This window comes from Fusarium redolens (genome assembly GCF_020744475.1).
Source record: "Fusarium redolens strain MPI-CAGE-AT-0023 chromosome Unknown BKA55scaffold_8, whole genome shotgun sequence".
Taxonomy (NCBI): domain Eukaryota; kingdom Fungi; phylum Ascomycota; class Sordariomycetes; order Hypocreales; family Nectriaceae; genus Fusarium; species Fusarium redolens.
In genome coordinates, this window is record NW_025763671.1 from 1395005 (window position 1) to 1422101 (window position 27097).

A 27097-nucleotide genomic window follows, 5' to 3' on the forward strand; every position below is an offset into this window, starting at 1 on the left:
TCCATCATGCGAAGCTTCATGTCTTGAACCATTGAGTCACTCGAGGTCCAAAACGACTTAATCACAATGTTCCCCACATTAATCAGGCGCATGGCCTCATCTTCAAAGGATAGTCTTCTTAAGAAGGCTCCTTTAACGGTGGCAACTAATCCTTACAAGGCCCGAAAAGTGTGGCCTCCCAACTTCAAGCAGCTTACTGTCCAGCAACAACTCCGGTTTGAGAAGAAGTACAAACGTCGCATCATACTAGCAAGTCGAGCACCGCGATGGGTGAAATTTGTCAAGACTGCTCAGCTCTTGACAATTGTAGGTGAGATTATCCTCATGCAATCATTTCTGGGCTATTGTCTAACTCGAGTTCTAGCTGCACTGATCTGGATCTGCTTCTACTCCGAGTTCGAATGGTGGGGTCAGAAGTATAAGCCTTCTGAAGAGGTTCGTATATGTGATCGTAGAAGAACTAAGCACTGCTAACGCGATCATCAGATTCGAAAAAAGACACAATATCTCTTTGGCACAGTCGATCCCGAGAAGCGATACGAACGACGACCAGATGCGCCGCCCTTCCATCCCCCAAAGGACGAGCCAGAATCAAAATAGTGTATTCTATATGTATATTATTCAATACTTGGAGTTCGGCGTTAGTCTCGTAGAGACAAAACATATATGGATATCTCAACAGGCAGACACATCGTGTAATCCGCTCTATCATGCATTTCGTTCTTCCCTCTGAATAGTCGTAATTTTCATCGCCCAGTCCAAGCAAAGTTGGCACCCATGCCAAGCCCACTTCCCAGGCCAGTAGGTCCTCTGCCTTCGTTAACAGGTCTCTTCGCGACCGTTCCTTGCGCCTTTACCCCTGAGACAATGCGATCCAGGTTTGTCTCTATTACCACGCCCCCTATTATCATTTCCGACAAGGTAGAATGCAGGGTTTCGAAATTGAAGATCAAGTCCAGCTCGCAGACATTCTCGAAGAGCTTGTCAAGGGCCTCCACGTAGACTTGAATCAGATCAATAAGGGCAAGCGGCGATTCGGTCGATGTAGAGATGACGATGAAATAAAGGGTCGCATAGTTGCGATATGTTACTAGTGTTGGAACATCGTTCTGTTCTTCCGAGGAGGTGTGGGAGGTGCCCGAAGCGGCGAGCAGAGGTGGAAGGGGTAAGAAGTTGCAGGATCCAGCCGGTCGATTCGAGACGAGGGTAAATATTTCGGAGATGAGGCGCTGTTGTATACTCGTTTCCTATGAGGCGCATCTGAGTTTCTGGCGACAAGGCTGGAGGGGATAAAGCATACCAATTGGGTATAGAACTTGGTCAAACGTGGCTGACCTTGGCCGTTGAAGACCAGAAAGGCATTGATCATGATTAAGGACAGGGGCTCTTCATGCCCTCACACAAACCAATGTAGATGACCTAGTGAAGTAGGTAAGGTTTGAGTTCGTATGGTATTGTAGGTTGAAGTGGTTAATGGTGGGGCATGTGTCTGCAATGAAGACGCGGAGCTGATGACGGGATGCGGGAGCTGCAATCCCGGTACGTACCTCCACTGACGAAATTCATGGTGCAATTGGTCAGTCACACCTGGCAGCTGCACTTATCCAGACCGCGGGGGAGCTTGGTTACTTCAATTCGTTCATCTTCTGAATAACAGCGATTGACCGAGCACGTCACTGCGAATGCCATTCTGATTCTCATTTACGGGCCCTTTCTAACCATTTAATATCATAATCAGCACGCAATTTCTGGAAGTTGATCTTCGAACAAACAAAATGTCCCGACAAATCGCATTTCAAGCTTCCCGCTTGGCTTCGCGAGCGATCCGCTCTTCAACACCCGTCTGCCGCTCAAGCTTCCGTATTGCTCCTGTAATCCCACACCTTTCTGTCCGATCGACACTTTCGCAAAAATGCTTCTCGACTACTGTTTCCAGCAAGCGGGGTATCATGCCTGATACTGAGAATCCTGCCAAGCCTTTGAACGCAACCGAAGAGATCCATCAGAATGCTGTTGTGGCCGATATTACTGAGCAAGAGTACCATGACCTTGCGGACGAGTACCTCGATAATGTTGTCGGCAAGTTTGAGGAACTCCAGGATCAGCGAGAAGACATTGACGTCGACTTCTCAGTACGTATAACTTATGCGATTATCATCCAAGCCCATTAGCTAATGCATTTATCTACAGGCTGGAGTCCTCAGCATCAGCTGGCCTGACAAGGGCACGTACATCATCAACAAACAGCCCCCCAATAAGCAGATCTGGTTGTCATCCCCCATCTCTGGCCCTAAGCGCTACGACTGGTGCCTCTTCGGCGAGGGCCAGAACGAGAAAGAGGGCACAGCCGTGGGTGACTGGATCTACGTTCGTGATGGATCCAGCCTAAACCAGGTTTTCTCTGAGGAGCTTGGTGTCGACATTGACGTTCCGAGCGAGGAGTAGAGCTTCCTCCCGAATGCCGATAAAAGACCCAGCAAGCATGATTGAAGGAGAAGACTATCACCGACAAAGGAAAAGCATTTATGAAGGCGTTGAGGGCTTCGGTTAGCCTAGTGAGGGTTGCGATTTATGTTCGATGTATTGTACATGTACTATTTAAGGTCCCTTCGTTCGGGGAATTGGGAATTCCCAAGTGAGAACGTATGCAAATAATTTGCCGGTTATTCCGTCCAAGATCTGCCATCATCCATGCGACTACTTTTGCCCCGTGTATATAGTACAGTTGATGTACAGGTCCCTTCCATCTTCCCGGTGAAGAGCTGCTAAGGGAGCTTCGACAATATTTCAGGCCTTTGATGGCAAAATAGGAATCAGTGTGTCTCTTCCTTCTTGGTCTTAGAACTTGATCTCCGTGCGTCTGTATTCCAAGTCCTTCAACTACCGCAGTTTTCCGAGGCAAGTCCTGGGCGTAGTGGATTGCTCTTCCTCTCATTAACTTGAGGGAGCCTCGAGTGATTTCAACGGAGACAAATGCCCATAGTTTTATTAAGCATAGCGACCGTCATATCATAATGATTATACGCAGTCGCATTCGCTTCTTTCATCTCACGTCTAGGCGTAACATAAGCACTGCTCACTCAGGAAAATTGATTCAGACTCACTCTGCATGTTTCAACGGATCATAAGCCGAGTAATCCTTTTTTCGGAATCTCATCTGCCGAACTCGCAATAAGTTCTTCAAGATCTTATGCTCCAACCCCTTCTCTTTCGCTGCCGCCTGGAGAAACCAAATGGTTCGCTTGATGCCCCGTCCATCATATGTGGCACCTGGCTCACGAAAGGCCCTCCGGAGTTGATCGCGAGCTACGAAGCGAGCGGGAATTGTGTATTGCACTGCCTTGAGAAGATTTCGATATAGATGTCGGTACGCATGTCTTATCTCAGTCGGGGTAGCCATGCTTGCAGAATTTGGATAGAAAGTTTGAATGTCATTGGTGTTCCAGTTACGATGAGTGAGAAGTTGTAATGGACCCACTTTAGCTATCATGGACAATTCGGTTTCATGACAACAACCTGTAAGAGCAAATACCTATGGTAGGTACCTAACGTAGACAAAGGATGCGACAACACTTTCTTCAACACGGCTACTTCTTCATATGTATCAAGCCGCTTCTCTCATTATTTATGGTATACAGGCCATTATCAGCCGTCTAACTCCATGAAAATTCGGTCTAAATATATCGATCCATAGATCTTTAAAGTAAATGCAGCGATCCTCATCCAAAAACACGCACATCAACTTCGTTTCGTAAGTCTCCTTTAGACCCTGGCGCATTTAATTGATTCTTTCCCATCAAGTGACTCCGGTATCCTTCAAGGCGATCGTTGTGCTATCTTATCCTGGCGGTAACGCATCCTGCGCCTTGTGCGCCATCTATATGCAGGTATTCTTATAGACCAACTCTAAAACACTTCATCAATAGTCATCACGTCGGCCTTCTCGGCCTTCTTCTTGTTGGCCAAGAGGAGCATAGCGACCTTGCGCGCTGCTGCCACTATCGGACCTGTTTCGTCCGACCACTCTTGATAGCCAGCCACCAATACTTCGTTCATCGCCACCGGTCTGCATCTGGGACTTGATGTCATCGTCGATCGCGGGGGGGTCGAGAGAAAGCCCGGGGATAGCAGATGAGGGTCCAATAAGCCCTCGAGAGGATCCTACAGGAGATCCGGCCCTCATCAAAGAACCGGTTTCAGTGCCGTGTAGCGAAGGAGTACCAGCGACGGTACTGGCGTCTCCAAAGAGCGAGTCCATGTCCTCCAGGCGCACACCACAGGTCTCTGGGTAAATAAAGTATACTTATAATATGTCAGCAATGCGATCGTATCAGCATAGACATGACAAGAGAACTTACCAATGACAACACTGGCCACACAGAAGAACGCATGAACCAGATACATGCGCCACTTGATCCATTCCTGGAGAATAGGCGTCATCTCACCCACAAGCCAGTTAGCCGCCCAGTTGGTTGCTGTTGACAGACTGGCACCTTTTGATCGAATGCTGAGAGGGAGAATCTCGGGAGGATAGAGCCAGGGAATAGGTCCCCATGAGTAACCAAAAGCGGCATTGTAGATCATGACGAACAAAACAACTAATCGAGGAGTCCACTTGATGTCGAGGAAGAGGAAGTAAGAGATGAGCGATAGTGAGATAGCCATGGCCGTGGCACCAGAAAGAAGGATCTTGCGTCGGCCCCAACGATCCACCAGGTACCACGGAGGAATTGTTGACATGAGATATGTGAGACTGTTGAAACCAGTCATGAGGACAGCGTCATGACCAACCCAACCAGCAGACTCAAAAACGTACGGTGCGTAGTACGAGATGACATTGATGCCATTAAGCTGGGCGAGCGCTTGGGCGGACATGGCGATAAAAACTCGGGTCTTGTATCGACGGAACATGTCCTTGTATGTTCGCTCGCCTTCCTGGCGTTGAAGAAGGACGTTCATCTTGATTTCGCGATATTCATCTCGAGCCTTGGGATCATGAATGTCGCCACCGCCGTACAGGTTAGCAATGACCACCATACCTTCCTCATCATGGTCGTTGTCCAAAAGCCATCTGTAAAAATTAGCAAGCTACTTCAACACACACCTAATATGATTGACTAACCGAGGCGATTCAACAATGACCAGACTGCCGAGTCCAAGGAGAGCACCCATGAAACATTGCAGTCCAAGGGGGATGCGCCAAGAATAGTCACTCTCAATGAAGCCGCAGCCATAATCAACCCAGACAGATGTTGAGTAACCGACGATATTTCCTGTGAACTCAATACATGCCAGTTTTCCTCGGTTGTGAGGGGGCGAGATCTCAGACTGATAAACAGGCACAATGGTCGAGAGCATACCAACTCCGAAACCGGCAACGAAACGTCCAGCCATCATCATGGGCATAGAAGTAGCCAGAGTCTGGAGAGCACCTCCAACGAAGAAGATGCAAGACCCGTAGAAGATGGTGCGTCGTCGACCGATGATGTCGCCAATGCGACCGACCATTAGGGAAGTGATGAATGCACCAATCTCTAAGATAGCAACCATAGTACCAACGTATGCTTTGGAAGGGTGATCAAAGTAATCCATAAAGTATGGTCCACTAGTAATCGATTAGTTAAACCAAAAAGAGTTCAGCGGGCATTGGAACTTACGTGATAATTCCTGACATGACACCCTGATCATATCCAAAAAGGAAAACACCGAGTGATACGAAGATACTGGTGAAGTAGCTGGTAGAGGTCAGTCTATGACATTGCAAGTGACGAGAGTACATGATCTTACATCAGGGCCTTGCCTGTTAGGCCATGGATTGAACCTGTACGTCCAGCCATGATGGCGCCGAGTACACGTTCAGCGCGGGAGGGACCTGGGGGGTTGAAGTTAGGAACCTCGATAGCCTCCTTGTTGATAAGGGCAGATCGCGACTGAGAATGACGGTGGTGATGTGAGTCCTGGATGCGAACCCTCTTCTGGTTGCCGTGCTTGGGATGTCGGCGATGAACGTTGGCCAGAAGTTCGTCCTCAACGTCTGAAGAGAGCTGTAGACGAACAGGGTCGTGCTCGTCGGCCAGCTGCTCGCCAATATCACCGGTATCGGTCCACGACGATTCGGAGCCAGACTGAGACGAGCGGCGATGAGACTTGGCTACGTCGGGGTGGTGTTGGCGGTTATCGTCGCTATCGTCGTCGTAGTCACGATCGTGGTCGTTGCGGGACGCGAGCAATGACGTCGCTTGTGAATCCGGGTCTTGGTGTTGTTGATTATCAGGACGAAGGGTCCGTAGAGGAATGTTTGAGGGAAGACGTGAAGACTTTGAGGGAGGAATTTTGGGAAGATGGGGCTGTTAAGCAGCAGCGCCCGTCTGCAGAGAGATTGAAGGTAAAAGGTACGGAAAGAGAAGGGGAAAGGCCGAGAGACAACGAGGTCATCGGCACCTCGAACGGCCCAGCGATAGACGGAGGGGAATGGGAAAGATGGGGTCGGGTGACCGGGGTGTGGACGGTACGGAATCAGGGTCTATCGGCGTCTATGGTAGGATTCGATCGGTAAAAAAAAGTTGACTGGTAAACACAGCAAAAGATAGTGATACCTGACTGAGGCGCGGGTTCAATTGGGCTGTGAGGTGGGTTCCTAGTCAGTTGAGATACGCTGTATCAGGCCTTGTTCTTCTGGGTTTGTTGGGACCCCTGGTTGGTGGTAACTCAAACTGCGTCACTCGGCAGCGTAGATTTGGGGATCAGGTACTTTGGAGTGACTTTGGACAAATTGCGTGTGCGTGAGCTTGCGATGCGGTACAGGCGGAATGGGCGGTAATAATCGACAAGCAAAGCGCTGTGATGGGCCCTTTGGCTGAATTGATGAACGATCTTCAGAAACAGAACGAACTAGACAAGACCAAACTGCCGAGGATGGAGTCGCAGCTGGGGAGAAGCTGGAGTGCAGCACGCGGAGGTAAGCTGTAGCTGGCTGGGGTTGGTGCAGTGGACGATAGGCAGATGACCACGATTGAGACTGGATAGGAGCTCAAGCGGACAGTTGCTGCACCAAGTGACAAATCTCAATAATGGTCAGGCGAGACAGCAGCAGGGGCAGCGATCACGAAAATGTGCAAGCGATACGTAGGGGGGAAAATGATCGACTTAAGGGTGAGGAAAACGGCGCAAAAGAGGTGAATTGATGATAATGGATGAAGGTTGGTAAAGAAGGGGGAATGAAGATGAAGAAAAATGCTGTTCAAGATGAAGGAAGGGCAGCAACTTGAGGGACAGGACAAGTCGACGACTAAAACTCGATCGAGAGCAAGCAAGGGGACGGCTGCTGGAAAATAGTATGTACGGGAGTTTGCCGTTCAGGGGAGGCTTTCAGGAGGTCAAAGTCGCGTTTGCCTGGCCTGGGCTGTCAGATTAAGATGGAGGATCTCTGGGTAATTACTGCATTGCATCCAATTGTTGCACTGTACTGCCTGGGCTGTCTGTATCTGATCTCCATACTCGCTACTTTATCTCAAGTACGGTAGCGATTCCACTTTACCCAATCTCTAATCTTGCTTGATTGCATGATCATCAGTCAGTTCGCTCTATCCAGTTTCAATTTCTACCGTTTTCTCAGGGGTAATAATGGCTCATCTCTGCCAGCCTTAAACTCTGGATTTCAACGGTCTTACAGTACTTTCACATCCATGCAGTTTGTGAACTCGATAAGAATGTCTCTAGCAGACTCCACGTTCACAAGCGGGCACTTCTCCACGCGTTCTACTATAGACGCTCGGGGCAAGCTTGCCGTCCGTCGTAGGTCATTTCGAACTATCGTGAAGTGTGGGGTGTGTGGACGCGTTATAGAGCCAAGACAGCCATATAGTGGGGGTTCACAGGCAGCTTCGTCAATAGAAACCACTATTTCTGTCAATTAATGGGGAGCAAAAGAAGGATGCCACTCTGAAAAGATCTCTCTTCAGCTGAGACAAGTCAGATGAAGCGCTGCTAGATCTGACTCGTAATCACAGTCAAGGCTGTGCAAGCATAGCCAGTCACATGCCCTGTTACCCATTCAGTTGGAACTCGAGTGTGACTATGAGTGCAACTGGAACCTGGAAATATGCAGGTTCCAGTAATTCCCTCCTGACAGGACATGCAGTTCATGCGCTTTATTTTTCCTCATTTGCAACTTGAGATGTTTTGGTGGAAGGTGAGCCATTGGCTTCCCGCTCGTCTTTTGCCATGAGACTTCGGGGCTGCTCACGATACAACGTTTGTAACCCCAGATCAACGCAATCCTGACCAAGATCCAATATTAAAAGCAGCCGGTTCAAATCGTTGGTGTTTCCCCGCGAATTCAATGTTCACGAGGATATTCTCTCCACAAACTAAGTAACCCCCAGACTTTTATGGCAGATATAAGAACCGATGTACTCTTCAAGTACTTGGTCCTCCACCCCCAGGATACGCTACCGCAAAGAGGGAATACTGAAATCTCAATCTTCTTCGAGTTCCACTCACACAACCAGTAATCCAGGGTAAATTCAGGTTCGCAGTGATTTGGTCTTCCGCCTATCGTCTTCTTGAGATATTGATGTTGGCGGGCCCGCTTGACTCGTGGTGGATCCAAACTACGTCACTGGATCTCCAGTATTGACTCCTGTGGGACTGGACAGGATCCATTATCGATTTGTCAAATGCGAGATGTTCACCTTTGCAGATTTCGCAATGGTTGTTGACTTGATAGATTGTAGCCCAATTACTTATTTCCGAAAGCAATACGGACCTTTGCTTTGAATGAGCAATGCGTATCGGGAAGTTTATGCGTCGAAGCTCAACGATGGGCCGTGCTATCATAGCCACTAGGATGTAGCAAGGTTGAAAGATTAAAACATGACGATCTAATGTTGACCGACCCGTTGAAAACAAGCTGTCAAACTGTCGAATTACATTGGCCCCCTTGTTCCACTAACCGCGTGATTTTATGTCAGGGTCCAGCCTCTTGTCAGACGAGACCTTGATTCGTAGTAATCGTGCATCGTGTAATGTATATGCGTACGCACTGGTCAAAAAAACATGCAAAAAGAAGACTTAGGAACTGAATCTGGCTGTTACTGACTCTGTCTTTCTTCATATGCTTGGTTCTATCTTCTCTGATGAGTGATATCTCTTGCTTTACTATTAAGAGCATGATGGAAGAGATATTGTGGAGTTGCCATGGGTAAATCACAGGCTTCGGACTATCTCTTTGAGCGGCATAAGACTGCCACGGGGTCACGACCAGGGTAGGGAGCCAATCAAAATGACCGTAACAGCCAGTACCTCTACCTACACCTAAAATGGCATATAATATAAGTACTAACAGTCAGCATTATTATAAATAGCTATATTATATACTTTGCAGCCGTACCTAGTCTGTAACCGCTGCTGATTTCCTGATATTGGCTATAGATAGCCTCCTTTTCTTCGCTTTTTTGGCCGAGGCTGCCCCTGCCGGAGGCCTTTGTAAGCCAAGTAAGGAGAGGAGCTTTTTCTACCTCTATAGATATGATTGATATCTCTTTATAGGTAAATTTGCCGTGCTTCAAGATCCTTACTGTCTTTTTCCTTCCCTATATAGTATCTCTTCCTTATGCCGCTATTGGTGCTATACTTATTAAAAATGGCATTATAAATAGCCTCTTTCTAGTCTTGAAGTATGCTATAAGGCTTCTAATAAGGGTATTAGGTCTTCTTCTATAAAATAAAGCTATTTGCAAATATAATATTAAGGAGGAAAGACTAAAGTAATACCTGCTAAAGATTATGCCAGAAATAATACTAATATAATAAATAGGATCTTATCTAATTACTGCAATTTATATAATTTATTTTATTATTATACTAAGCGGCAATAGAAGGAATAGGGATTATCCTAGCCTAATCTCTATTAAAGACCTCCTTTAGGCGCTATGCCTCTGCCTTTATGCCTCTTTTAGCAGGCAATTTCCTCTCTTTTAGTATGTAGTTAAGAGGGGCTGTGCTATATATAGTTAAAAGGAAAAGCATTATAGAGCTATCTTTTTAAGTAATTTAAAGGACTTAAAGGGAAGGAAAAGAGATAGGTTAATAAGGGAAATATAGCTAAAAGTTATTTATACCTATTTATCCTTTATTAGGATTAAATATACCTTATTAAATAATAATAGCTTACTATTAAGAAGCTTCTTAGTCTTTTTTATCTACTTTATCTCGATAGTAATGCTGCAATTAGGGCATGCCGTGCCTATAGCCCTATATTTAAGCTACTAAAGTAGGTAGAAGAGCTATAGTAATAAGAAGAGGTTATTTATAAAGATATAATATGTCTATATTAATAGCCTTTTTAGTAGGTAAACTATAACGCTTTATATATTACTAAGAGGGATCTCGGTTTATAGCTTCCCCTTCTTGCCATATAGCATTAGTATATCTTCTACCTTAACTGTTATAGCTATAATTAGTAATGCCTTTATATGCTAAAGTTATTATAGAAAGTAGCCTTATTGCGCAATAACCTAGATTTTAAAGCCTACTAGTATAGGCTTTCCCTTAATAAGCATTATCTCTTTTAATCTGCCTATAAAAGGGACTATATACTTATCTATAGTTAGATTAGTCCCTAGATAATAGAGCTTAATAAATACCCTTTATATATATTTAGACTACTCTTTAGCTACTTAAAAGGTCTTTAAAAGATCCTTCTTATTACTTATATTAAGATTAGTATAATTAAAAGTATAAAAATACTATATAATTAGCTTAAACTTCTATAATAGCATAAACTTTATAAATAAATAAAGGGGGCGCTAATCTCTTAGGTTAGGGGCCTTTTAATAGTCTATAAGAAATATTTCCCTATAAATTCCTAGGTAAATAAGAATACTAAGCTATATATAAGCTATTAAAGTAGAGATGCCTTCTTAAGTATATAAGCATAAGTAGTTAGAAAGGGGGGTATTCTAGCTATCTTTAATGCTATTATTAGCGCAGAAAGAAGCCTAGTCTTTAATATATTTAACCTATAACTATATAAGGGAAATAGGTATAAAAAGCTAAAATAATTTAAGTAGTAGCTAGGGTAGAGGGTTAATTTAAAAATCACGATATTTTATATTAAAAGGTTAAAAATCATTACTATAGCCCTCTTTAGGCAGAATATTAGTTGCGCTAGTAAGGTTATTAATAGCTACTATAAAAGGCAGGCTATTAAAGCTATAATTATCTAATATATATATCTCTTAGGAGCTTATTATTTTAATCAAGACTTATTAAGGTCAATTTATATAAGGGTTTTAATGATTTTGGTAGTATTAAAAGAAGAAGCTGTCTGACGGGAACTTTATATACCCTGCAGGTACCTGCAAAAAAGCGGGGTAAGTGACCTGTGGCAGTCTTATGCCGCTTAAAGAGATAAGCATAAGCTGTGAATTGCGGAAATACATGGAATTCCTCATAAACGAAACCGGCAAAGCTTAAATTACCTACAACAAATATTATATGTGTAATTCTCACTACTGCGAACTTCATTTCAGATCTTTTGGTTGGGCACAAGTAGGATCAGTAACAAAAGCAAGGATGTAGTAAGTAAGGTAGCCCTGTGAACTGTGAGAACGGTCTGAAAACGGTTCATGATGAATTTGTGTAATTTATTCCTGCTCAAGCTCGAAAAGCCCAGTATGACCTTTTGTGTGATTGGTGCCGGGCTGTTCATAGGCACACTTATACAAGTCTAGCAGGCTAATGGATACGAAACCTGTGGAAAATATGAACATGCAGTTGGGACGGAGTAGTCATATGCCAATTTGGGTAGCTATCCATTACCAACTTAATCATCGTTTCAATTCGACCGGTTTGAGCATACTTGAGCCTTTACTTGATCCGAAGATGCTGCGCTACTGTTTTTGTCAAGTCCTTAAAGTGCTTTCTTTTGTACGATATCTAGATACGTTTATTATCGAGGAACTCGTTTGACGAAGACCTTGCTCGCATTGAATCATAACCTTCGGAAGTCGGCAAGACATCTTAGCTTAAGAATACTGTTAATTTGATAGACTTCTTATGTATTTACTTGCAGTCGTGGCTCGGACGCTCAAAGCTGTTCGTCACTGAATTATACTAGTCAGCCAGTATTCTGGTTCGACAGGTCGATGATGTCTAATAGTCCGTGGCATCAAGCCCGTATACAAGAAGCTGGTTTACTCTACTGCTCAAGTGTTTTCTGTTACTGACGTTTGTGTAAAAGAAACAATTGTTCTAGTCGGGCTCTCTGCTGCCTGCAGATGGGTCGCGGTGTGCTTGGACCTCTGAAAAGAAACCATTTCGACAGGAATAGGAAGCCTGATCTCATTTACGTGATGACACCTAATGCTACATAATACTTTCCCAAGTTTTCTCTCGTTTGTTTCCTGTTCATTATGTGTTTGTGGTAGTAATCGTCATCATCTGTTCCATTAATAGGGGTGCTCTGTAACTACGAACTTCCGCCGGCCTCATGGTAAATATAACTAAGAGTTAAGGTTAGGCAGCCCGAGGTCCCTTTTAGTACGCATATTCGTGTTTCCTATCTTCAACCTTCAGCTTGTATGTCATTGTGTCCCCTTGGGTAGCATACGTTCAGCTGAGAATCCCAACTTGAGATTACTTAACATCTTGTATCCATATACACATAGCCACAGACTCTGCCACAGCTCGTGTAGAATAGCGGCAAGTGCCAATTTTCAAGGGGCACATAGGGCTTAGGCAGTGATTCTGGTTGGCTTTTCGTAGTCATAGCTCAAGCAACGTACATCCATGACCCTCTTGAATACCTTTCAAGCCAACATTTTGGCATGTTCGCGCCTCATTACAGTTTATTTAGGCCATATTGTATGACAGTTTGATCAAAAATGTCACTGGTTGAAATGATCTGTTCGTGTATTACGGTTCCAATGCCATGATCATGTTTACTCGTCAGACATGTCCGGGAATTTCACCAAAAAGCTTCAGCCTCAAGAGCACCACCACATACCCAAGACAATTATCTGGGCCGGCTGATATGCATGTCAATAGTGATATGCTGCTTAACTTAGTTTTATCTTTCTAATGACTATAAATTGAGCTAGACTTGAGCCGGATACCCTATACCTATAGTTTTTCAATTTTGCGATTGCGCAACGTGTCGCAAAATTCATAAACTTACGGATTGTATCCAACCCAGGAATGAATTTTTAGTTGCTGTGGTACTTGGAATACTATGTTGCCTGGTAAGATAAGGCCGGTGTTTCAGACTTTTGCACGACACGGAAACTGTCTCATGATGTACAACCAATTCAGCTGGACATAATGAGCACTCGACGATAGTATTGCTGATACCGAAGACGAGGACTCTCGAGGACAGAAACTAGTTTCCGGAAGATAAGAATATTCGCCCCTTGGTCATCACCACTATACGTGCCAAGCTCAGAGAACACCGATTAGCTTGTCGCAACGGCATCACTGCCTCAAAAAGACAGTTGAGATATAGTAAACGCAGTCACAAGATAACGAACATGAATGGTGTTGCGCCACATGCATGAATGACCTTAGTTCTCATGGGATTATCACATGGGTAAATTCTGGGTTAGGATAAGGCATACTACATCGTACGTAGTACATGTCTATGGGATGCAGAAAACGGGGGATCTTAACCCTAAGTGACAGAAATATCTAGACAAGTGTAGCATAGTTAAGGATATTTTCAGTTGAGCCTAGCAAGCTCTTTGACTAGTTATTCTTGTTCCTAATCAGAATGGTAAAGTCTCTTTGTGCCCCTAGGTCGGTTTACGCAGTGCGGTGTTGAAAGCAGGCCTGAAACAAGATGTCCAAACCTGAAGCACCAATTGCAGTATCAAGTTAGAAGTCTCCAAGAGTCAATGAAGCAACGTTGTTGTGATTCTGAAACAAAGCAGGGTCTTGCTGGCACAGACGATCAATTAGGGAAAGGTAAGTTTAGCTGCTGACCAACACAGCGCTCAGATGCACGCTGATGTAAAAAGCCACAGATTTGGGGTCCGGATTCAGCCCAGATAGTGGAAAGGTTACTCAAGCAGGAAATTGGAGTGAAAATCGATGAAGCTGGAAGCAAGAATATAATGTGGGCCACATGTACGACGTGGCTGATGTTGTCGATCTCTAAAGTCTGTGGCAACGACGGATGAGATGGAATTGAAACCAGGCTGGTATTCGCACAAGTTCCTTGGCCGGCTGTGGCGGGCATTCAGAGTCTCTTGGCAATTCGAGCTTCCAAGTTTGGAGACGTGCTAACAGCTCAAGGGAGACATGGGCCAAGTTGGGTCAAGGGCAAGTCTAGGATGAAATAATTGAGCACATATTGAGCAGGGCATAACTTTTAGAGGGCTTTGACCAACGTCTATATTCCAAGGATGAAGCGAGGGATGGGAACATTGGATAGAGGATATGGGGTAAAGATGAAGGGAGTCGTCTCGCTCAGCAACAAGAATCATGCAAGTGATCCATAAGAGAAGATCATTGATATTGAGATTTGAGCATTGAGCATAAAGCGCCACCAAAAAGCCAATGCCAAGACTGTAATTTGCTTTAGGCCGCAATTGGACGAGTGAAACGAAACGGCTGCACTACGACCCGCCTTCAATATCCCTACACAGCATTTAGCGTCATGTTTGAGGGCATCAGTATTCAAGTTGGAGACCAATAACGATGTGAACCACGAGATGCAGAAGCCCGCGATGCAAGATGGCCGATGCAAGCCAGAAATAGACGCTATAATCGAGTTATTTAAGATCAAATTGAGGGGTGGTTGGTTTGTATCGTAAATGAGTTCATGTGCACTGACATCTATCATCCATTCACATCGTGGCTTGCATGGCGCTTCTCACATCTCTACCCTTCAGAACAGGCCGTCAATTGGTGGGATGTGACGCTGAAAGAAGAGAGTTCTATGCCAGTTAAGGCACTATTCGCCGATACGACAATGCATAACACAAACAAACAAAGCAAACATGCCTAGCTTTATCTGAATCTCCCTCACAAACTTACCTACTTCATCTTGCACTCATCAACAGCTCGACCTGTGACTCGTTCTAGACCTAGATACTTGACTTCAGTGTGGTGCCATTCCACCCCTCAGTCCCGCCCTCTCGAACAGACCATGCAAGTAATAAGGAAAAAGTTCATGGCTTGTCGTTGTCTTTTGTGAACAAGCTCGATTCAACTTAACTTAACTCAAAGCATGAGAAGAGGTTGTCTCATGCCTGCAACAGCAATCTCACTGACCCCCGGCTTCATCAAGCGTGGTCCATCGCAATTTGATGACCCGAGCCAATCATTAACTGTAGATATGTTGGCGTTTACTCGAAGGCCCCCTACAACAGCCACTCAGCGGCCATTGAGCGGTAGGTACCTGCGTTTTAGTGACCGGGGAATAGCGAGCCCGCATCTTGATGCCCGTGAGCGTGGGCGTGGGGCCACCTTAACAACACAACATGCAGAAGCCGAAGCAGAAACAGAGAGTCATCAGCAGAAGTACCTTTGAGCCTAGGGAACACGGGCCAAGGCTACCGAACTTGACCAACGGAGCGAATTGGAACTTGCCATCCAAGGAAACCCTGTTGATTCCCTCCCTGCTCGCCTGCCCTGGCCTGGCGTAGACGGGGCTTTCGATGTGATGCGACCCTGGAACTGGGTGTCCTCCATCGCTGAGACTACCCAAAAACCTGCTAGAGGCCCGCTGGGTCATTATGTTATATTGGCTCTCGCCGCCTCTTTTTCGCGTGCGTGTATGCAAACCAGCTCTTCCTGTATCAATCAGCCCGTTAACGTCACGACCTGATATGCTTTAGATGTCGCATCTTGCATCATATTTACTTTCACAAAACCTTTTTCGTCATTAATTGTTTTCCGCAACATCATCTCTAACTTTGTCGCACATTTCTACATTCTCGATTGAGGAGCTGGACACACCGCGAAATTACAGCTTTGTCGTTCCACCAGCCACCCGCAGCCCCGTCCTAGCAACGACACCGTCAAGTCAACCACCGCACGATACACTCGCTTGACAAGGGGCCGGGAAAATCCTCTTTCCTTGTTTCTACTCTACATCTTCATCATTGATTTATCTGTACGAAAATCCGACGAAAACCTATACGATTAAACGTCCTCTCGAATTTCCTTTGTCTGTAATCTCGTTGTTCGGCCGACTTCAACTTCGAACTCAACCTTACTCTACTCTCCCCGGTTGTGGTTGCTAGTGGATGCACCCCCTTTGATCAAGGAGTTTCGCATCCGCAATCACAATGGGGTCTACCGAATTTGGAAATTTTCATGTACGCCCACGATTTTCTGTTGTTCAACAGAGTTCACATTCTAATTCTATGTGCAACAGGACTTTTGCAGAGACTCAACTCTCCCAGTCTGTAATGTATGTCCGACCTTCCTACCTACCTACGCCATACACCGTCATGTGGAGTCGGAAATAATGGGGACCTTACTGATCGTCGATAGCTTCTTTCCCAGAACCACGACCAGAATGGCAATTGGGGAGGCTGTGAGCTCACGGGCATCTCCCTGAGCGGAGGACGACATCTTGGAAACTTGGGATCAATCCTCCTCGCCGGAGCTGCCATTGTTACCGCCGTATTTCTCCTGCTGCGATCTGAGAAGAAGCGTGCTGCCGTTGGTCGAAGGGAGATGCAAATGTTCCTCATCGGCTATATCATCATTAGTATATGCGAGATCTTTTCAGTTGGAGAGTTTCCGCTGAATAGCACCGTGAGAGTTGTAAGTCAGCGGCTCCTTTCTTCTTCTTCTTCTTCTTTTTGCTTCACAATGTACTAACAAGATCAGGCCTTCTCTGCTATCCATATCGGCATGATCATTGCCACCTGTTGGATTCTAATGCTTAATGCCGTTGTTGGCTATCAGATTATTGACGACGGAACGCCACTCTCGTTGGCCCTAATTGCTCTTTCGGCTCTTCTGTTACTTATTGGAACTGGCTACATCGCCCTCGACACCGGCTTCTCGTGGACTGGCTACTGGGACGATAGCTACGAAGCCCCCAGGAACCGAAACATCGCCCTCTACGTCCTTTACCAACTTGTTCCTCTAATTCTCCTCGTCGCCTACCTTGTTCTTGAGGCTATCCTTGTCATTCGAATTCTCGGCGAGACGCGTCCTATGATTTATCTTGCCGCTGCAGCCCTTCTTTTTGCCATTGGCCAGGTCTTCAATTACGCGGTCAGCAAGTATATCTGCGACGGAACGAGTGGAAAGATCGACGGCGCCCTTTTCCAGACGCTCTTCACCCTGTTATCTGTTATCATGGTTTGGGTTTTCTGGTCCAGTATTACTGAGGACGACTGGCCCATGCCTGTAACCAACACCTACCCTTGATGCGGCTCATGGGCATGTTTGCGGGATTGTTCTTGGGACGGCGTTTAGTGGCGTATTTTCTTTTCGGTTTCGATATCCCTCATTATACTCGGCGGCCGAGCTCACGGTCGAGCGACGTACACACGTTGATGAATACGATTTTTTTCTGGAGTAAAACAAAGTTGGTTTCTTTTGAGTTGTGGGGTATTTATGCGAAGCAACACGATAGACCGGGGTTGGGTATTTGCATCAAGAAGAGTTATCTGCGACTCATGGTGAGATATGAAAGGAGGATCGCTTTGCAATTTTGCTAGTGGGGCTTGAATGTGAGAGCAGTTGTTTGGATTGTCTGGTTCTACATGCTGTCGTGGAATGACCTGATACACTCCAGGTTGTATATAGTATTTATTAGTTTTCGACTTCGAAGTTATACCCTGATGAGCGACTAATGCATAAGAAATCGAAGTTAAATTAAATTTAAGGATCAATTTTTGAAAATTGGCTGAGCTGTTAGCATTGTCCCGATATTAGCTACCTATGTCAATAACATGCCATATCTTGATATTATATTGTAGCAGTAGGTCGCCAACCTCCACCTATTAACCAGACTTCTTCCCTCTACGACTGCGCGATTGGTTCGGTGATCAACTCTAAATTCAAGAGTGGATCTTCTTAGGCAAGGCTACACACCTTTTTCAGCCTTGTGAACTTGATTCCGTCACCATCAACATTTTCCTTTGTCCTCCTTCTCATACAACGTCGCTTCCAAATCATATTATCGGTGTATCTTCGATTCTACAACTCGACCCTATACCAAGCACTGCTCTCGGTCTCTTCCTCTTTCGACCAAAGCACGATCTAAACAACTACGACCATGGCCGACTCTGACGGCGAGTATGTCGCCGATATGTCGGACGATGATCTCATGGACCACCGCGTCACAGACGACGATCCTCAAGCGGCGAAAGGAAAATCTGCCAAATCGAGAAAAGGCGACTCAGCTAGAGCATGGGAAGTCTCAAAACGAACTTGGGAGACGAATTTACCAGAGGAAGAAGACGGCATACTAAGTCTCACAGCGCTTGAGGCCGAGAAGCGAAAGCGATTGTTACGCGATACGACGCCCCTACAAAGAGGAATTATTCGACATATGGTGCTTGTGCTGGATATGTCATTTGCCATGACGGAGAAAGATCTGCTACCTACAAGGTATCGTCTCATGCTGAGCTACGCAGCAGCCTTTGTACGAGAGTTCTTTGAACAAAATCCTATCTCGCAACTGGGAATCATTGGTATGCGGGATGGTGTTGCTGTGAGGATCAGCGATGTTGGAGGAAACCCAACAGAACACTTGGAAAAGCTGAAAGGGCTAGAGAACGAAGATCCCCAAGGCAACCCAAGCTTGCAGAACGCTCTCGAGATGTGTCGAGGAGCTCTATTGTGAGTCCATTACTGCGCCACGATGGAGGAACAGTCGAACTGACTTGCTATAGCCATGCACCTTCTCACGGCACACGAGAAGTACTCATTATCTATGGCGCATTACTATCGAGCGATCCCGGCGATATCCACGAAACCATCGGCAACCTCATCACGGATCGAATACGTGTCTCGATTGTCGGTCTTTCCGCCCAGGTCGCTATTTGCGCTGACCTGTGCTCACGAACGAATGTCGGCGATGAGTCACAGTACAATATCGCAATGGACGAAGTCCATTTCCGCGAACTTTTTCTCGCAGCCACGACACCCCCTGTGACACGCACGGCTGAACAGAGCACAGCCAGTCTTCTCATGATGGGCTTCCCGTCCCGGACTCTCGTTCCTAACGGGACCACGAGTTACTGCGCGTGCCATAACCGGCCGTTCCGAGAGGGGTATCTCTGCACCCGTTGCGGCGCTCGCGTGTGCCGCATCCCAGCTGAGTGTCCAGCTTGTGACCTCACCCTTATTCTATCGACTCATCTCGCCCGCTCATATCATCATCTTTTCCCGTTACGGAACTGGGTCGAAGTGCCCTGGATTAAAGCCAGCCGCTCTGCCGCCTGCTTTTCATGCCTGGCGCCATTTCCTGAGCCACCGAAGGGCAAAGCACCCGATAAGTCGAAAGAAGATAGTGGCGCACCAAAGACAGCCAAGGGCGTCAGTGAAAGCGGGCGATATGCATGTGAAGTGTGTGGACAACACTTTTGCATCGACTGTGACGTCTTTGCCCATGAGGTTGTCCACAACTGCCCGGGTTGCCAGAGCTTATTATCTAAGACAGATGTCGCTGCCTCATCGGGTGAGCCGAACGGTACAGCTGCATATACCAACGGTGATGTTGTGATGACATAGATGTTGAGACTGTATGTTTGTAAAACTATGTGTCGTTATTTATAGCAAAAGATGCAAGAGAAAGGAGGTCGATATCCCAGGAACGAACAAAAGACGAGGTGACATTCCTCTATGCAATAAATACTGTGAGTAAGCATCATACATAACGGCCTCGGAGCGGCGCATTAGGAATCAAAGTTTTTATCAAGTTTTTATTTCAATTCAGTCTAAGTTATTCTGCGAGCAAATGGCTCGTAGGCATTTGTGTATCCTTGTCAAGTATCGTAATAATGACATGCTATCGTAAACTCATCTCATGCTTCAACGGAATTTTGGTTCTCCTTAATCCTCCTCATGCAAAATGGTTAGAGAGTATATGCATATGTGATGCAAATTTGACTTCCCTGCATTGATATGCTCAATCTTATGAGACAACCCTTTTACAGGTTTCCACGCTCAGCTTGCTCACGCTCAATAGCTTCGAACAAGCTCTTGAAGTTACCAGCGCCGAAGCCGTCAAAGTCGTTGCGCTGAATGATCTCAATGAAGACCGTGGGCCGGTCCATGAGGGGCTTGGTGAAGAGTTGAAGCAGGTAGCCACCCTCATCGTAGTCGATTAGGATGTTGAGACGCTCGAGAGTCTCAAACTCTTCCTTGAGCTCCCAGTTGCGACGCTCTGTCTTGAGACGGTGGCGCATGTCAGTGTAATATGAAGGCGGAACGTCGATGAACTCGACACCACGAGCCCGAAGGGCTGAGACGGCAGTGATGATATCAGGTGTAAGAAGTGCAATGTGCTGAACGCCAGGTCCAGAGTTGAAGATGACGTACTCCTCAATCTGGGACTTCTTCTTGCCAAGAGCGGGCTCATTGATGGGCATCTTGACGATGTTGTTTGGTGAAGCCATGACAACGGAGCTCAGAGCTGAGAACTCGGTACAGATCTGTGAATCGTCCACAGACCAGAAACGGTGGAAGGAAAGGCACTGCTCGTAGAAAGCGCAGGCCGAGTCCATCTCGTTCCAGGACTGGTTACCGACGCAGTGGTCGATGCGGGCTAGGGGAACATCTGGCAGAGACACAGTGGCACTGTGCTTCTTCCAGGTTCGGTAGCCAGGAAGGAAGGGTCCAGTATAGTTCTGACGGGAGATGAGAGTATGAGTGGTGTCACCATATGTGCAGATGACGGCTGTGGAGACAGAGCCATGCTCCTTGTCCTTGCTAACCTTGGGGTCTTGAACAGCAATAGCACCCTCCTGAACAGCCTTGTGATACACTCCCTCAACGTTCTCGACCTCAAAGGCAACGTCCTTCACGGCGTCGCCATGGCGTTCGAGATGAGTGTACATCTCCTTGAGGAGCTTTCGGTCCGACTTGGAGATAGGTTCATCGTCAGGGAAATGAGCTTCAGATCGTAGAGGCGAGGTGAAGACGAAGCGGACATCGTTGTTCTCAATGACATACGAGGCAAAGTATCGACTTCCAGTCTCGAGCCCCTTGTAGGCGATGGGCTTAAAGCCGAAAAGGTTGGTATAATATGAGGCAGCCTGTTTGGCATTACCAACCCACCAAGTTATGTGGTCATAGCCGGTGAAGTTAGGGGGCGGCTGAACCGCAAAAGTGTTGTCTGCTTGGTCGAGGGCAGAAGTGATAGGAACAGTAGTAGGCTGAGTTGCCTGCTGAGGAGGAGAGTTGGTGATGGCAGAAGGGGACATTGACACACAGACGGTTTGATGGGAGAGTCTTTGATATCAGAATAGAGTAAACGTTTGTTTGAGGCTTGTGTGCTAGGGTCAAATTGTTTCCGTGTGGTGGCTTTGAGAAGCTAGGTATGCAGGAAGTTCGTAACCGACTTGAAGTGATGGCTATGGATAAGATGGGGGGCAATAGGCAAGTATATGTAAGAAATCTCAATCTTGATTCAAGCCCGGCTTAGCCATGAAGCAACGAGTATTGCTTGTTACTTTGTCATTTCTCACACGGAACGGCTCCGCCTGGAGAAGGCATTATACGGCCCAAGACAGGCCTGCCAGGATAAGTAGGAGATAGCCCATACCAGCCATATCCATCGGTAACATCCTCGTTGGCTTTCAGAGTATCAATGAAACCGGGAACCAATGGTATTTGCGGCGTAAGAAAGCAAAGCCATGCCCGTCATGGCAGGGTTAAGGGTCACGCGCGGGGCTTCCGCGTCAGACGGCGGTCTGATTGATATCATCAAAGAGCCAACAGAGCCCAATTGATCGATCTCAAAGGCGGTAGTGCCGAAGGTTGTCGATGGTGGTTGTGAGGTTATCACTGCGGAACTTCCCCGGCCGAGTGTCCCGCTGCGGCGCCAGCCGCCCCAAGCCGACATTGGCCGACTACTTCCAGAAGTCCCAACACGGCTTAACGACCATTCTATGGCGGCATATCCTATGATGAACTGCGGAACTGTCAGCAGCAAGTAGGCCGAAACATCCTTGCGAATAAGAGATACACGACAATGCAGAGAATTAGCCGCCTGAGTATCGATCTCCCCCGCTAAAGCCGAGACACCTTTCAAGGCAGGTCGGCTTATCCAGCATGCCAATACCAGGAATGATATTTAGAACATGAGCCAGCCCTTCTCAGCGTCACATCGTTTTCTGAACGTTCCAGGATTGACACCTCCAGAGAGAAGTTTTCTGAATCTATCGTCCTCGCCGGATCAGAATCGAAGGTCTCAACAAATTAAACCATTGAGTTATCTGCTCAGCCACTACTCGACAACAGCCGAAATGGCATCTGTATGCTTAAGCAAACACGACATCAATATCCTCGAGAAAATCAAGGATCCGGAGTCAAACCCATATGCCGGCATCGTTCTCGACTCCTCATTACCACGTGACCCAAACATCACAGATGCCACCGTATATGAGCAAATAGTCGAGAGGGAGCGAGAGATCATTCGTTCCATTCAGAACCTTGAAACCCAATTGAAGAGTCTTGGATCTGAAGAAGTAAAAGATATTGCCGTCAAGGGTTACCAGCAAAGCCTTTCGGCGGTTGAGGGTATGATTGCTGCGCATCCCAACTACGCCAGCGCCAGAAACAACCGTGTACAGATCCTCCGGCGACTATACGGGGATGCAATGCTGCTCTCCGATACCAAAGACAGCTCCGCGCCTTTAATTGAGACACCCGACCAGGCGGAGAGGAAAAAGGCTGTTGTCACAGCACTGAGCGATATTGAAGCATCAATCGCACTCCTCACACCGTCATCACCAACCATGCCCATTTCTCCGCAAGTTGCACGCACTCTCTCTATGGCTCACACGCAAAGAGCTGCATTATATTTGAAAACAGCCAGGCTGTTGCTAAGTCGTTCTTTGGATATCGATGAAACCCTTCAAGAGTCCAAATGGGAAAGGCTCGACTTTGAGGATGCTGCATCTCGAGACCTAGCGTCTGGTGGAAGGTACGGAAATCCAATTGCAAAGGGCTTGGCTGTGAGCGTCAACCCAACGGCCAAACTCTGCGGACAAATTGTTCGAGAAGCAATGAAGAAGGAATATGGTCCGTCGTTTGGTGACTAGGTGCATGTATATAATGAGACAGAATATCCAAAAAGGCTTAACATGCCATTAAGATCTTTGAAGATGGCAAAAACAGTAGTGACTCAGATGTCGAAGCGAACCTAGACACATCATGAAGACTTAGAAGAAAGTCCAACTCGTCTATGCTGCTAGTCAGTTTTTATCCTATTCGAGGCTGATGATTTGCGGGATTACCGTCGTGCAGCTTCAAGAGTCTGTTGAGTTGTTCGACCTTTGTCTTTCTCTTCACGGTTGATTCTGGTTGCAGCGGCTGAAAGGCCAATCAAGACACCGAAAATTGGATCCGCAGCGCGGGAGATGATATATGTTGGTGCAGGCATCGTGAGATTCCTATCTTATCAAGTACACGAACAATGATGAAGTGAGATGGCTCAATGGAGCTTTGCCTAACACCATACATACAATTGGCGCCGCCAAGTCAAGCTTAGGTAATACAGACTGAGTGCCGCGAAAAGTTCAGGGCAGGTCCTCATGCACGGACCATTCACACAGGACGCTCCGAAAAATGTAAGGCACCTTGTCATGTGACTATCCGGGTCTCGCTTGCACACCAGCCCACACAAAATATTTTGGTGCGTAATTTGAACTTGTCTTGACAACTCCTCGCAACTTCACTAACCAGCAGACAACACACCGCCGGACAAGATGAAGTTCCTCAAGGTCGGCCGAGTCGCCATCATCACCCGCGGCAGATACGCCGGAAAGAAGGTACGACGCGCCGGACAATATTCATGCTGCTATTCCATGGCATTTCCCGAGTTCTGCGCCATCCGAGCAAGATAGGGTCGAGGGAAGGGATTGAGAAGAAGAAGAAGCCTTTGTTGTTTGATTTGTCACGATACGGAGCGCAGAACTTGGAGGAATACTATGATGGGAAACGATTCTTGCCGTCGTTTTCGTCAAGGAACCATTTCGCTGACTCGATTTTGCTTCACATAGGTTGTCATCATCCAGCCCGTTGACAACGGCAACAAGCCTCACCCTTTCGGCCACGCCCTGGTTGCCGGCATTGAGCGATACCCCTCCAAGATCACCCGCCGCATGTCCAAGACCCGCCAGGAGAAGCGAAACAAGATCAAGCCTTTCATCAAGGTCATCAACTACAACCACTTGATGCCCACTCGCTACACCCTGGAGCTCGAGGGCCTCAAGGGTGCCGTCTCCAACGACACCTTCAAGGAGGTTTCCCAGCGCGAGGATGCCAAGAAGACTGTCAAGAAGGTGCTCGAGGAGCGGTACACCAGCGGCAAGAACCGATGGTTCTTCACCCCTCTCAGTACGTTATACCGTTGCTGTGCCATATCACTCGGGCTCTTGAGCATCAAAACCCGCCGAGTGGTTTTGACATGGATTCGAACTTATGGAGCCTTTGCTGACCATCCACCACAGAGTTTTAAAAAAGGAATCGTTTCTCCATCACGGTTAGGGAGTTGGCGGGATGTACAGAGCATCGATGGCATTAAGGAACGCCGGTTTTTATGGGCTCAATATGAAGTTTCTTAAATCACAACCAGATCTCTACTTGCCGCGTGATTGTAGCGTCAATATACAACGCGGATCGGACGGACGTGTTGTCCCGACCGAAGGATACCACAGGCGGAGTTCAATGAATTGGTGCCATCAATGAGGTGTTGAATAGACCTTGAGGACTTTTCTTGACGGTTGAATGTCTACGAGGTATATGAAATCCATAACATGAATCAAAAATTACCGTCAAAACGTAACATTACGCGCACAAACAAAACCTGCTGAAACGAAGGAGAGGACAAGTAGATCAATGAACTTTTGTTATGGTAGGTTTTTCTTAACCGTTTCGTTTCTACATGTCTATGGCCAAACGCCGTCTAGAGTTACACATCAATTAGACCTTTCGTGATGCGGTTCATGCATGCAACCGCTACCTCGCGCTCTGCGCCCAGCTCTATGGCTTTACACTTCATAAGACCTCCCTTCCCCAATCAAACAGAATATATCAAAAAGTCTCCAATCCGCAGAAAAATGCGCCGAGTCAATCCGACTGTGGACACATTCTGACCAAGCTCAATAGCTTGGTTGGGCGTAATACATAAGGAAATAACGGATATAGAAAAGAGGTTCCTTAGATCGCCGTTCGCCCCGTAAAGTAAACGTCAGGGTCTTGTTTCCCATTGGCACCGTATATTACAGAGCTCTAGACGTGCTGGGCATCGTTGATACCGAAACGGTTAGACACCTCATTGGCAAGTCTAGTGGGATCGACCTCTGAGGAGTAACCGGGAGTAAGACCACCGAAGAAAGTGAAGATGAGGAAAGCGGTGGCAATGATGATGGTGACCTTGCGGAGAATGGGCTTGCGAGCACCAAACTCGGCCCATTGTCGGTTGGCATCAGCGATGTGGCCCTTGATCTGCTCGTAGCCGAGCTTGTAGTAGACCATGCCACCAAGAGCAATGGAGTAACCGAAGAATTGGAGACCAGTAACCTGGGTGCCCCAGATCATCATGGAAGCAATGACAAGGAGAATGTCCTTAAGAACACCGCAGAGTGTGAGGACGACAGCAGAAGTCTTGCCAATCTGAGGGGATTGTTAGTAGGAGGTTTCGTAGGAGTTGCCAAGGGAAACATACTAGGAAGACGACGGAGACATTAAGCATGAAAGCGCAGAGACCGTTCAGGAAGAAAGTGAACAGACCAACGTGGTAAACCTCAGCCATCGAGCACCTGGGGATCTCCCAGATAAGAGCAACAACACCGTTCATGACAGCGCAGATGGGAGCAAAATAGTACAGAGAGACAAGAGGGTCCATCTTGTAGTCAGCGGAGCTCAGCAGACGCTGGACCATGGTAAGTCGCAGAGCCTCGAAAATGATACCGCCCATCTGGAAGAGCACACCAACAGTGACGAAGTGGATTTCGCCCATGGAAGCAATGATGACACCGACAACAATGGCAGAGACATTGAGGAACTGCTTCAGGTTGGGAGCAGAAACGCCCAGGATCCAGCCAGAGATCAGAACGGCGACGGGTGTGGTAGCCTTGAGCATCTGAATGAAAGCAACAGACAGGTAGAGATATGTCAAATTTCCGCAGATCAAGCTCAAGCTGAAGAAGATACCGATAGGAACAACAGCACGAACGTAAACGCGAGCTGTCATCTTAACAGTCTTGCGGCCGTCAAGGTAAGGAGTCCATCGGGCCATAACCTGTGTGACGACGGTCGAGAAGGTCAAGTGGTAGGTCGTTAGAATGACGGGGTAGCCTGCGGGTTGACATGTCAGCAAAGGAGCAGTACATCGCGATAATGTCGTTAACGTACGGAAGTTGAGGGTATCGAGGAGCCATTTGTTGAACAGGATGACGGACGATGAGAAACCAATCCATGCACTGCACTACGTGGTTAGCAAAGGTTCTGGCGCATCTTAAAGTCAATTCGTGAGATGATCGAGAAAAGTACTGACATAACGTAGAAAGTAGGGTGAATTGAAGCGCGAGCAGACTGTGACTTCTCAAGACCGGGGTTAACCGTTGGAAGAACAGGAGTGGTCGCACGAGGCGTCTCGCCAGAGACGCGGATCTTTTCGTCAGCCGACATCGTGCTTAATTTATTTGTTGGTGATGTAAAAGATGTGGTTTAAGGTGGTTGAGGCTGTCGGCGAGAAAAGTCGTGGTTGTAGATAAGAGACCCCTTGAAGACAGATTTTAGGGGGGACGCGCAAACGAGCGGACGGACAGCCGAGTCCTGTAATGGAATAGAATCGGGAAAGGCGAGGGGTGCTTGATATGCAATTTGGCGGGGCCCAGGAGAGACAAGGTCACAAAGAAGAGAAAAAAGGCGAAAAAAGGTTGAGCTACTTGGA

General features: G+C 46.9%; 12 protein-coding genes across 12 annotated transcripts; 6 read left to right on the forward strand and 6 right to left on the reverse strand.

Moving 5' to 3' along the window:
* Window positions 1-66: 66 nt before the first annotated feature.
* BKA55DRAFT_512296 (uncharacterized protein) lies at window positions 67-600 on the forward strand (the record flags this gene model as incomplete). The annotated part of the gene is made up of 3 exons (XM_046187790.1): window positions 67-310; window positions 365-435; window positions 487-600. 3 exons carry the CDS (start codon window positions 67-69, stop codon window positions 598-600), a joined length of 429 nt encoding a protein of 142 aa, XP_046049416.1.
* Window positions 601-746: 146 nt separating this feature from the next.
* Window positions 747-1369, reverse strand: BKA55DRAFT_512192 (AP complex, mu/sigma subunit; the record flags this gene model as incomplete). Its single annotated transcript, XM_046187785.1, has 2 exons — window positions 747-1247; window positions 1301-1369. The coding sequence occupies 2 exons, from the start codon at window positions 1367-1369 to the stop codon at window positions 747-749; spliced, it is 570 nt and encodes a 189-aa protein (XP_046049417.1).
* Window positions 1370-1775: 406 nt separating this feature from the next.
* On the forward strand, window positions 1776-2445 carry BKA55DRAFT_690337 (uncharacterized protein; the record flags this gene model as incomplete). The annotated part of the gene is made up of 2 exons (XM_046199484.1): window positions 1776-2132; window positions 2191-2445. The coding sequence occupies 2 exons, from the start codon at window positions 1776-1778 to the stop codon at window positions 2443-2445; spliced, it is 612 nt and encodes a 203-aa protein (XP_046049418.1).
* Window positions 2446-2565: 120 nt separating this feature from the next.
* Window positions 2566-3465, reverse strand: BKA55DRAFT_372765 (uncharacterized protein). The gene is made up of 2 exons (XM_046185900.1): window positions 3105-3465; window positions 2566-3054 (listed from the first exon to the last, which is right to left on the reverse strand). The coding sequence occupies exons 1-2, from the start codon at window positions 3398-3400 to the stop codon at window positions 2961-2963; spliced, it is 390 nt and encodes a 129-aa protein (XP_046049419.1). The 5' UTR covers window positions 3401-3465; the 3' UTR covers window positions 2566-2960.
* Window positions 3466-3919: 454 nt separating this feature from the next.
* Window positions 3920-7803, reverse strand: BKA55DRAFT_594260 (uncharacterized protein; the record flags this gene model as incomplete). Its single annotated transcript, XM_046195646.1, has 6 exons — window positions 3920-4284; window positions 4359-5071; window positions 5123-5605; window positions 5658-5750; window positions 5788-6253; window positions 7770-7803. The coding sequence occupies 6 exons, from the start codon at window positions 7801-7803 to the stop codon at window positions 3920-3922; spliced, it is 2154 nt and encodes a 717-aa protein (XP_046049420.1).
* An 8489-nt stretch (window positions 7804-16292) lies between these two features.
* Window positions 16293-17391, forward strand: BKA55DRAFT_539669 (chitin synthase III catalytic subunit; the record flags this gene model as incomplete). Its single annotated transcript, XM_046190165.1, has 4 exons — window positions 16293-16322; window positions 16382-16417; window positions 16501-16776; window positions 16843-17391. The coding sequence occupies 4 exons, from the start codon at window positions 16293-16295 to the stop codon at window positions 17389-17391; spliced, it is 891 nt and encodes a 296-aa protein (XP_046049421.1).
* A 481-nt stretch (window positions 17392-17872) lies between these two features.
* BKA55DRAFT_663936 (Ssl1-like-domain-containing protein) lies at window positions 17873-19881 on the forward strand. Its single transcript, XM_046197681.1, has 2 exons — window positions 17873-18810; window positions 18864-19881. The coding sequence occupies exons 1-2, from the start codon at window positions 18245-18247 to the stop codon at window positions 19702-19704; spliced, it is 1407 nt and encodes a 468-aa protein (XP_046049422.1). The 5' UTR covers window positions 17873-18244; the 3' UTR covers window positions 19705-19881.
* Window positions 19882-20123: 242 nt separating this feature from the next.
* BKA55DRAFT_511821 (Glyoxalase/Bleomycin resistance protein/Dihydroxybiphenyl dioxygenase) lies at window positions 20124-21398 on the reverse strand (the record flags this gene model as incomplete). The annotated part of the gene is made up of 1 exon (XM_046187747.1): window positions 20124-21398. One exon carries the CDS (start codon window positions 21396-21398, stop codon window positions 20124-20126), a length of 1275 nt encoding a protein of 424 aa, XP_046049423.1.
* A 1044-nt stretch (window positions 21399-22442) lies between these two features.
* BKA55DRAFT_512114 (uncharacterized protein) lies at window positions 22443-23240 on the forward strand (the record flags this gene model as incomplete). Its single annotated transcript, XM_046187775.1, has 1 exon — window positions 22443-23240. The coding sequence occupies one exon, from the start codon at window positions 22443-22445 to the stop codon at window positions 23238-23240; it is 798 nt and encodes a 265-aa protein (XP_046049424.1).
* Window positions 23241-23350: 110 nt separating this feature from the next.
* BKA55DRAFT_690343 (uncharacterized protein) lies at window positions 23351-23581 on the reverse strand (the record flags this gene model as incomplete). Its single annotated transcript, XM_046199485.1, has 2 exons — window positions 23351-23381; window positions 23436-23581. The coding sequence occupies 2 exons, from the start codon at window positions 23579-23581 to the stop codon at window positions 23351-23353; spliced, it is 177 nt and encodes a 58-aa protein (XP_046049425.1).
* Window positions 23582-23782: 201 nt separating this feature from the next.
* Window positions 23783-25055, forward strand: BKA55DRAFT_568784 (ribosomal L27e protein family-domain-containing protein). The gene is made up of 3 exons (XM_046192858.1): window positions 23783-23969; window positions 24201-24537; window positions 24651-25055. Exons 1-3 carry the CDS (start codon window positions 23907-23909, stop codon window positions 24656-24658), a joined length of 408 nt encoding a protein of 135 aa, XP_046049426.1. The 5' UTR covers window positions 23783-23906; the 3' UTR covers window positions 24659-25055.
* A 376-nt stretch (window positions 25056-25431) lies between these two features.
* Window positions 25432-26832, reverse strand: BKA55DRAFT_539674 (triose-phosphate transporter family-domain-containing protein; the record flags this gene model as incomplete). The annotated part of the gene is made up of 4 exons (XM_046190166.1): window positions 25432-25815; window positions 25868-26499; window positions 26557-26624; window positions 26699-26832. The coding sequence occupies 4 exons, from the start codon at window positions 26830-26832 to the stop codon at window positions 25432-25434; spliced, it is 1218 nt and encodes a 405-aa protein (XP_046049427.1).
* Between the last annotated feature and the right edge of the window lie 265 nt (window positions 26833-27097).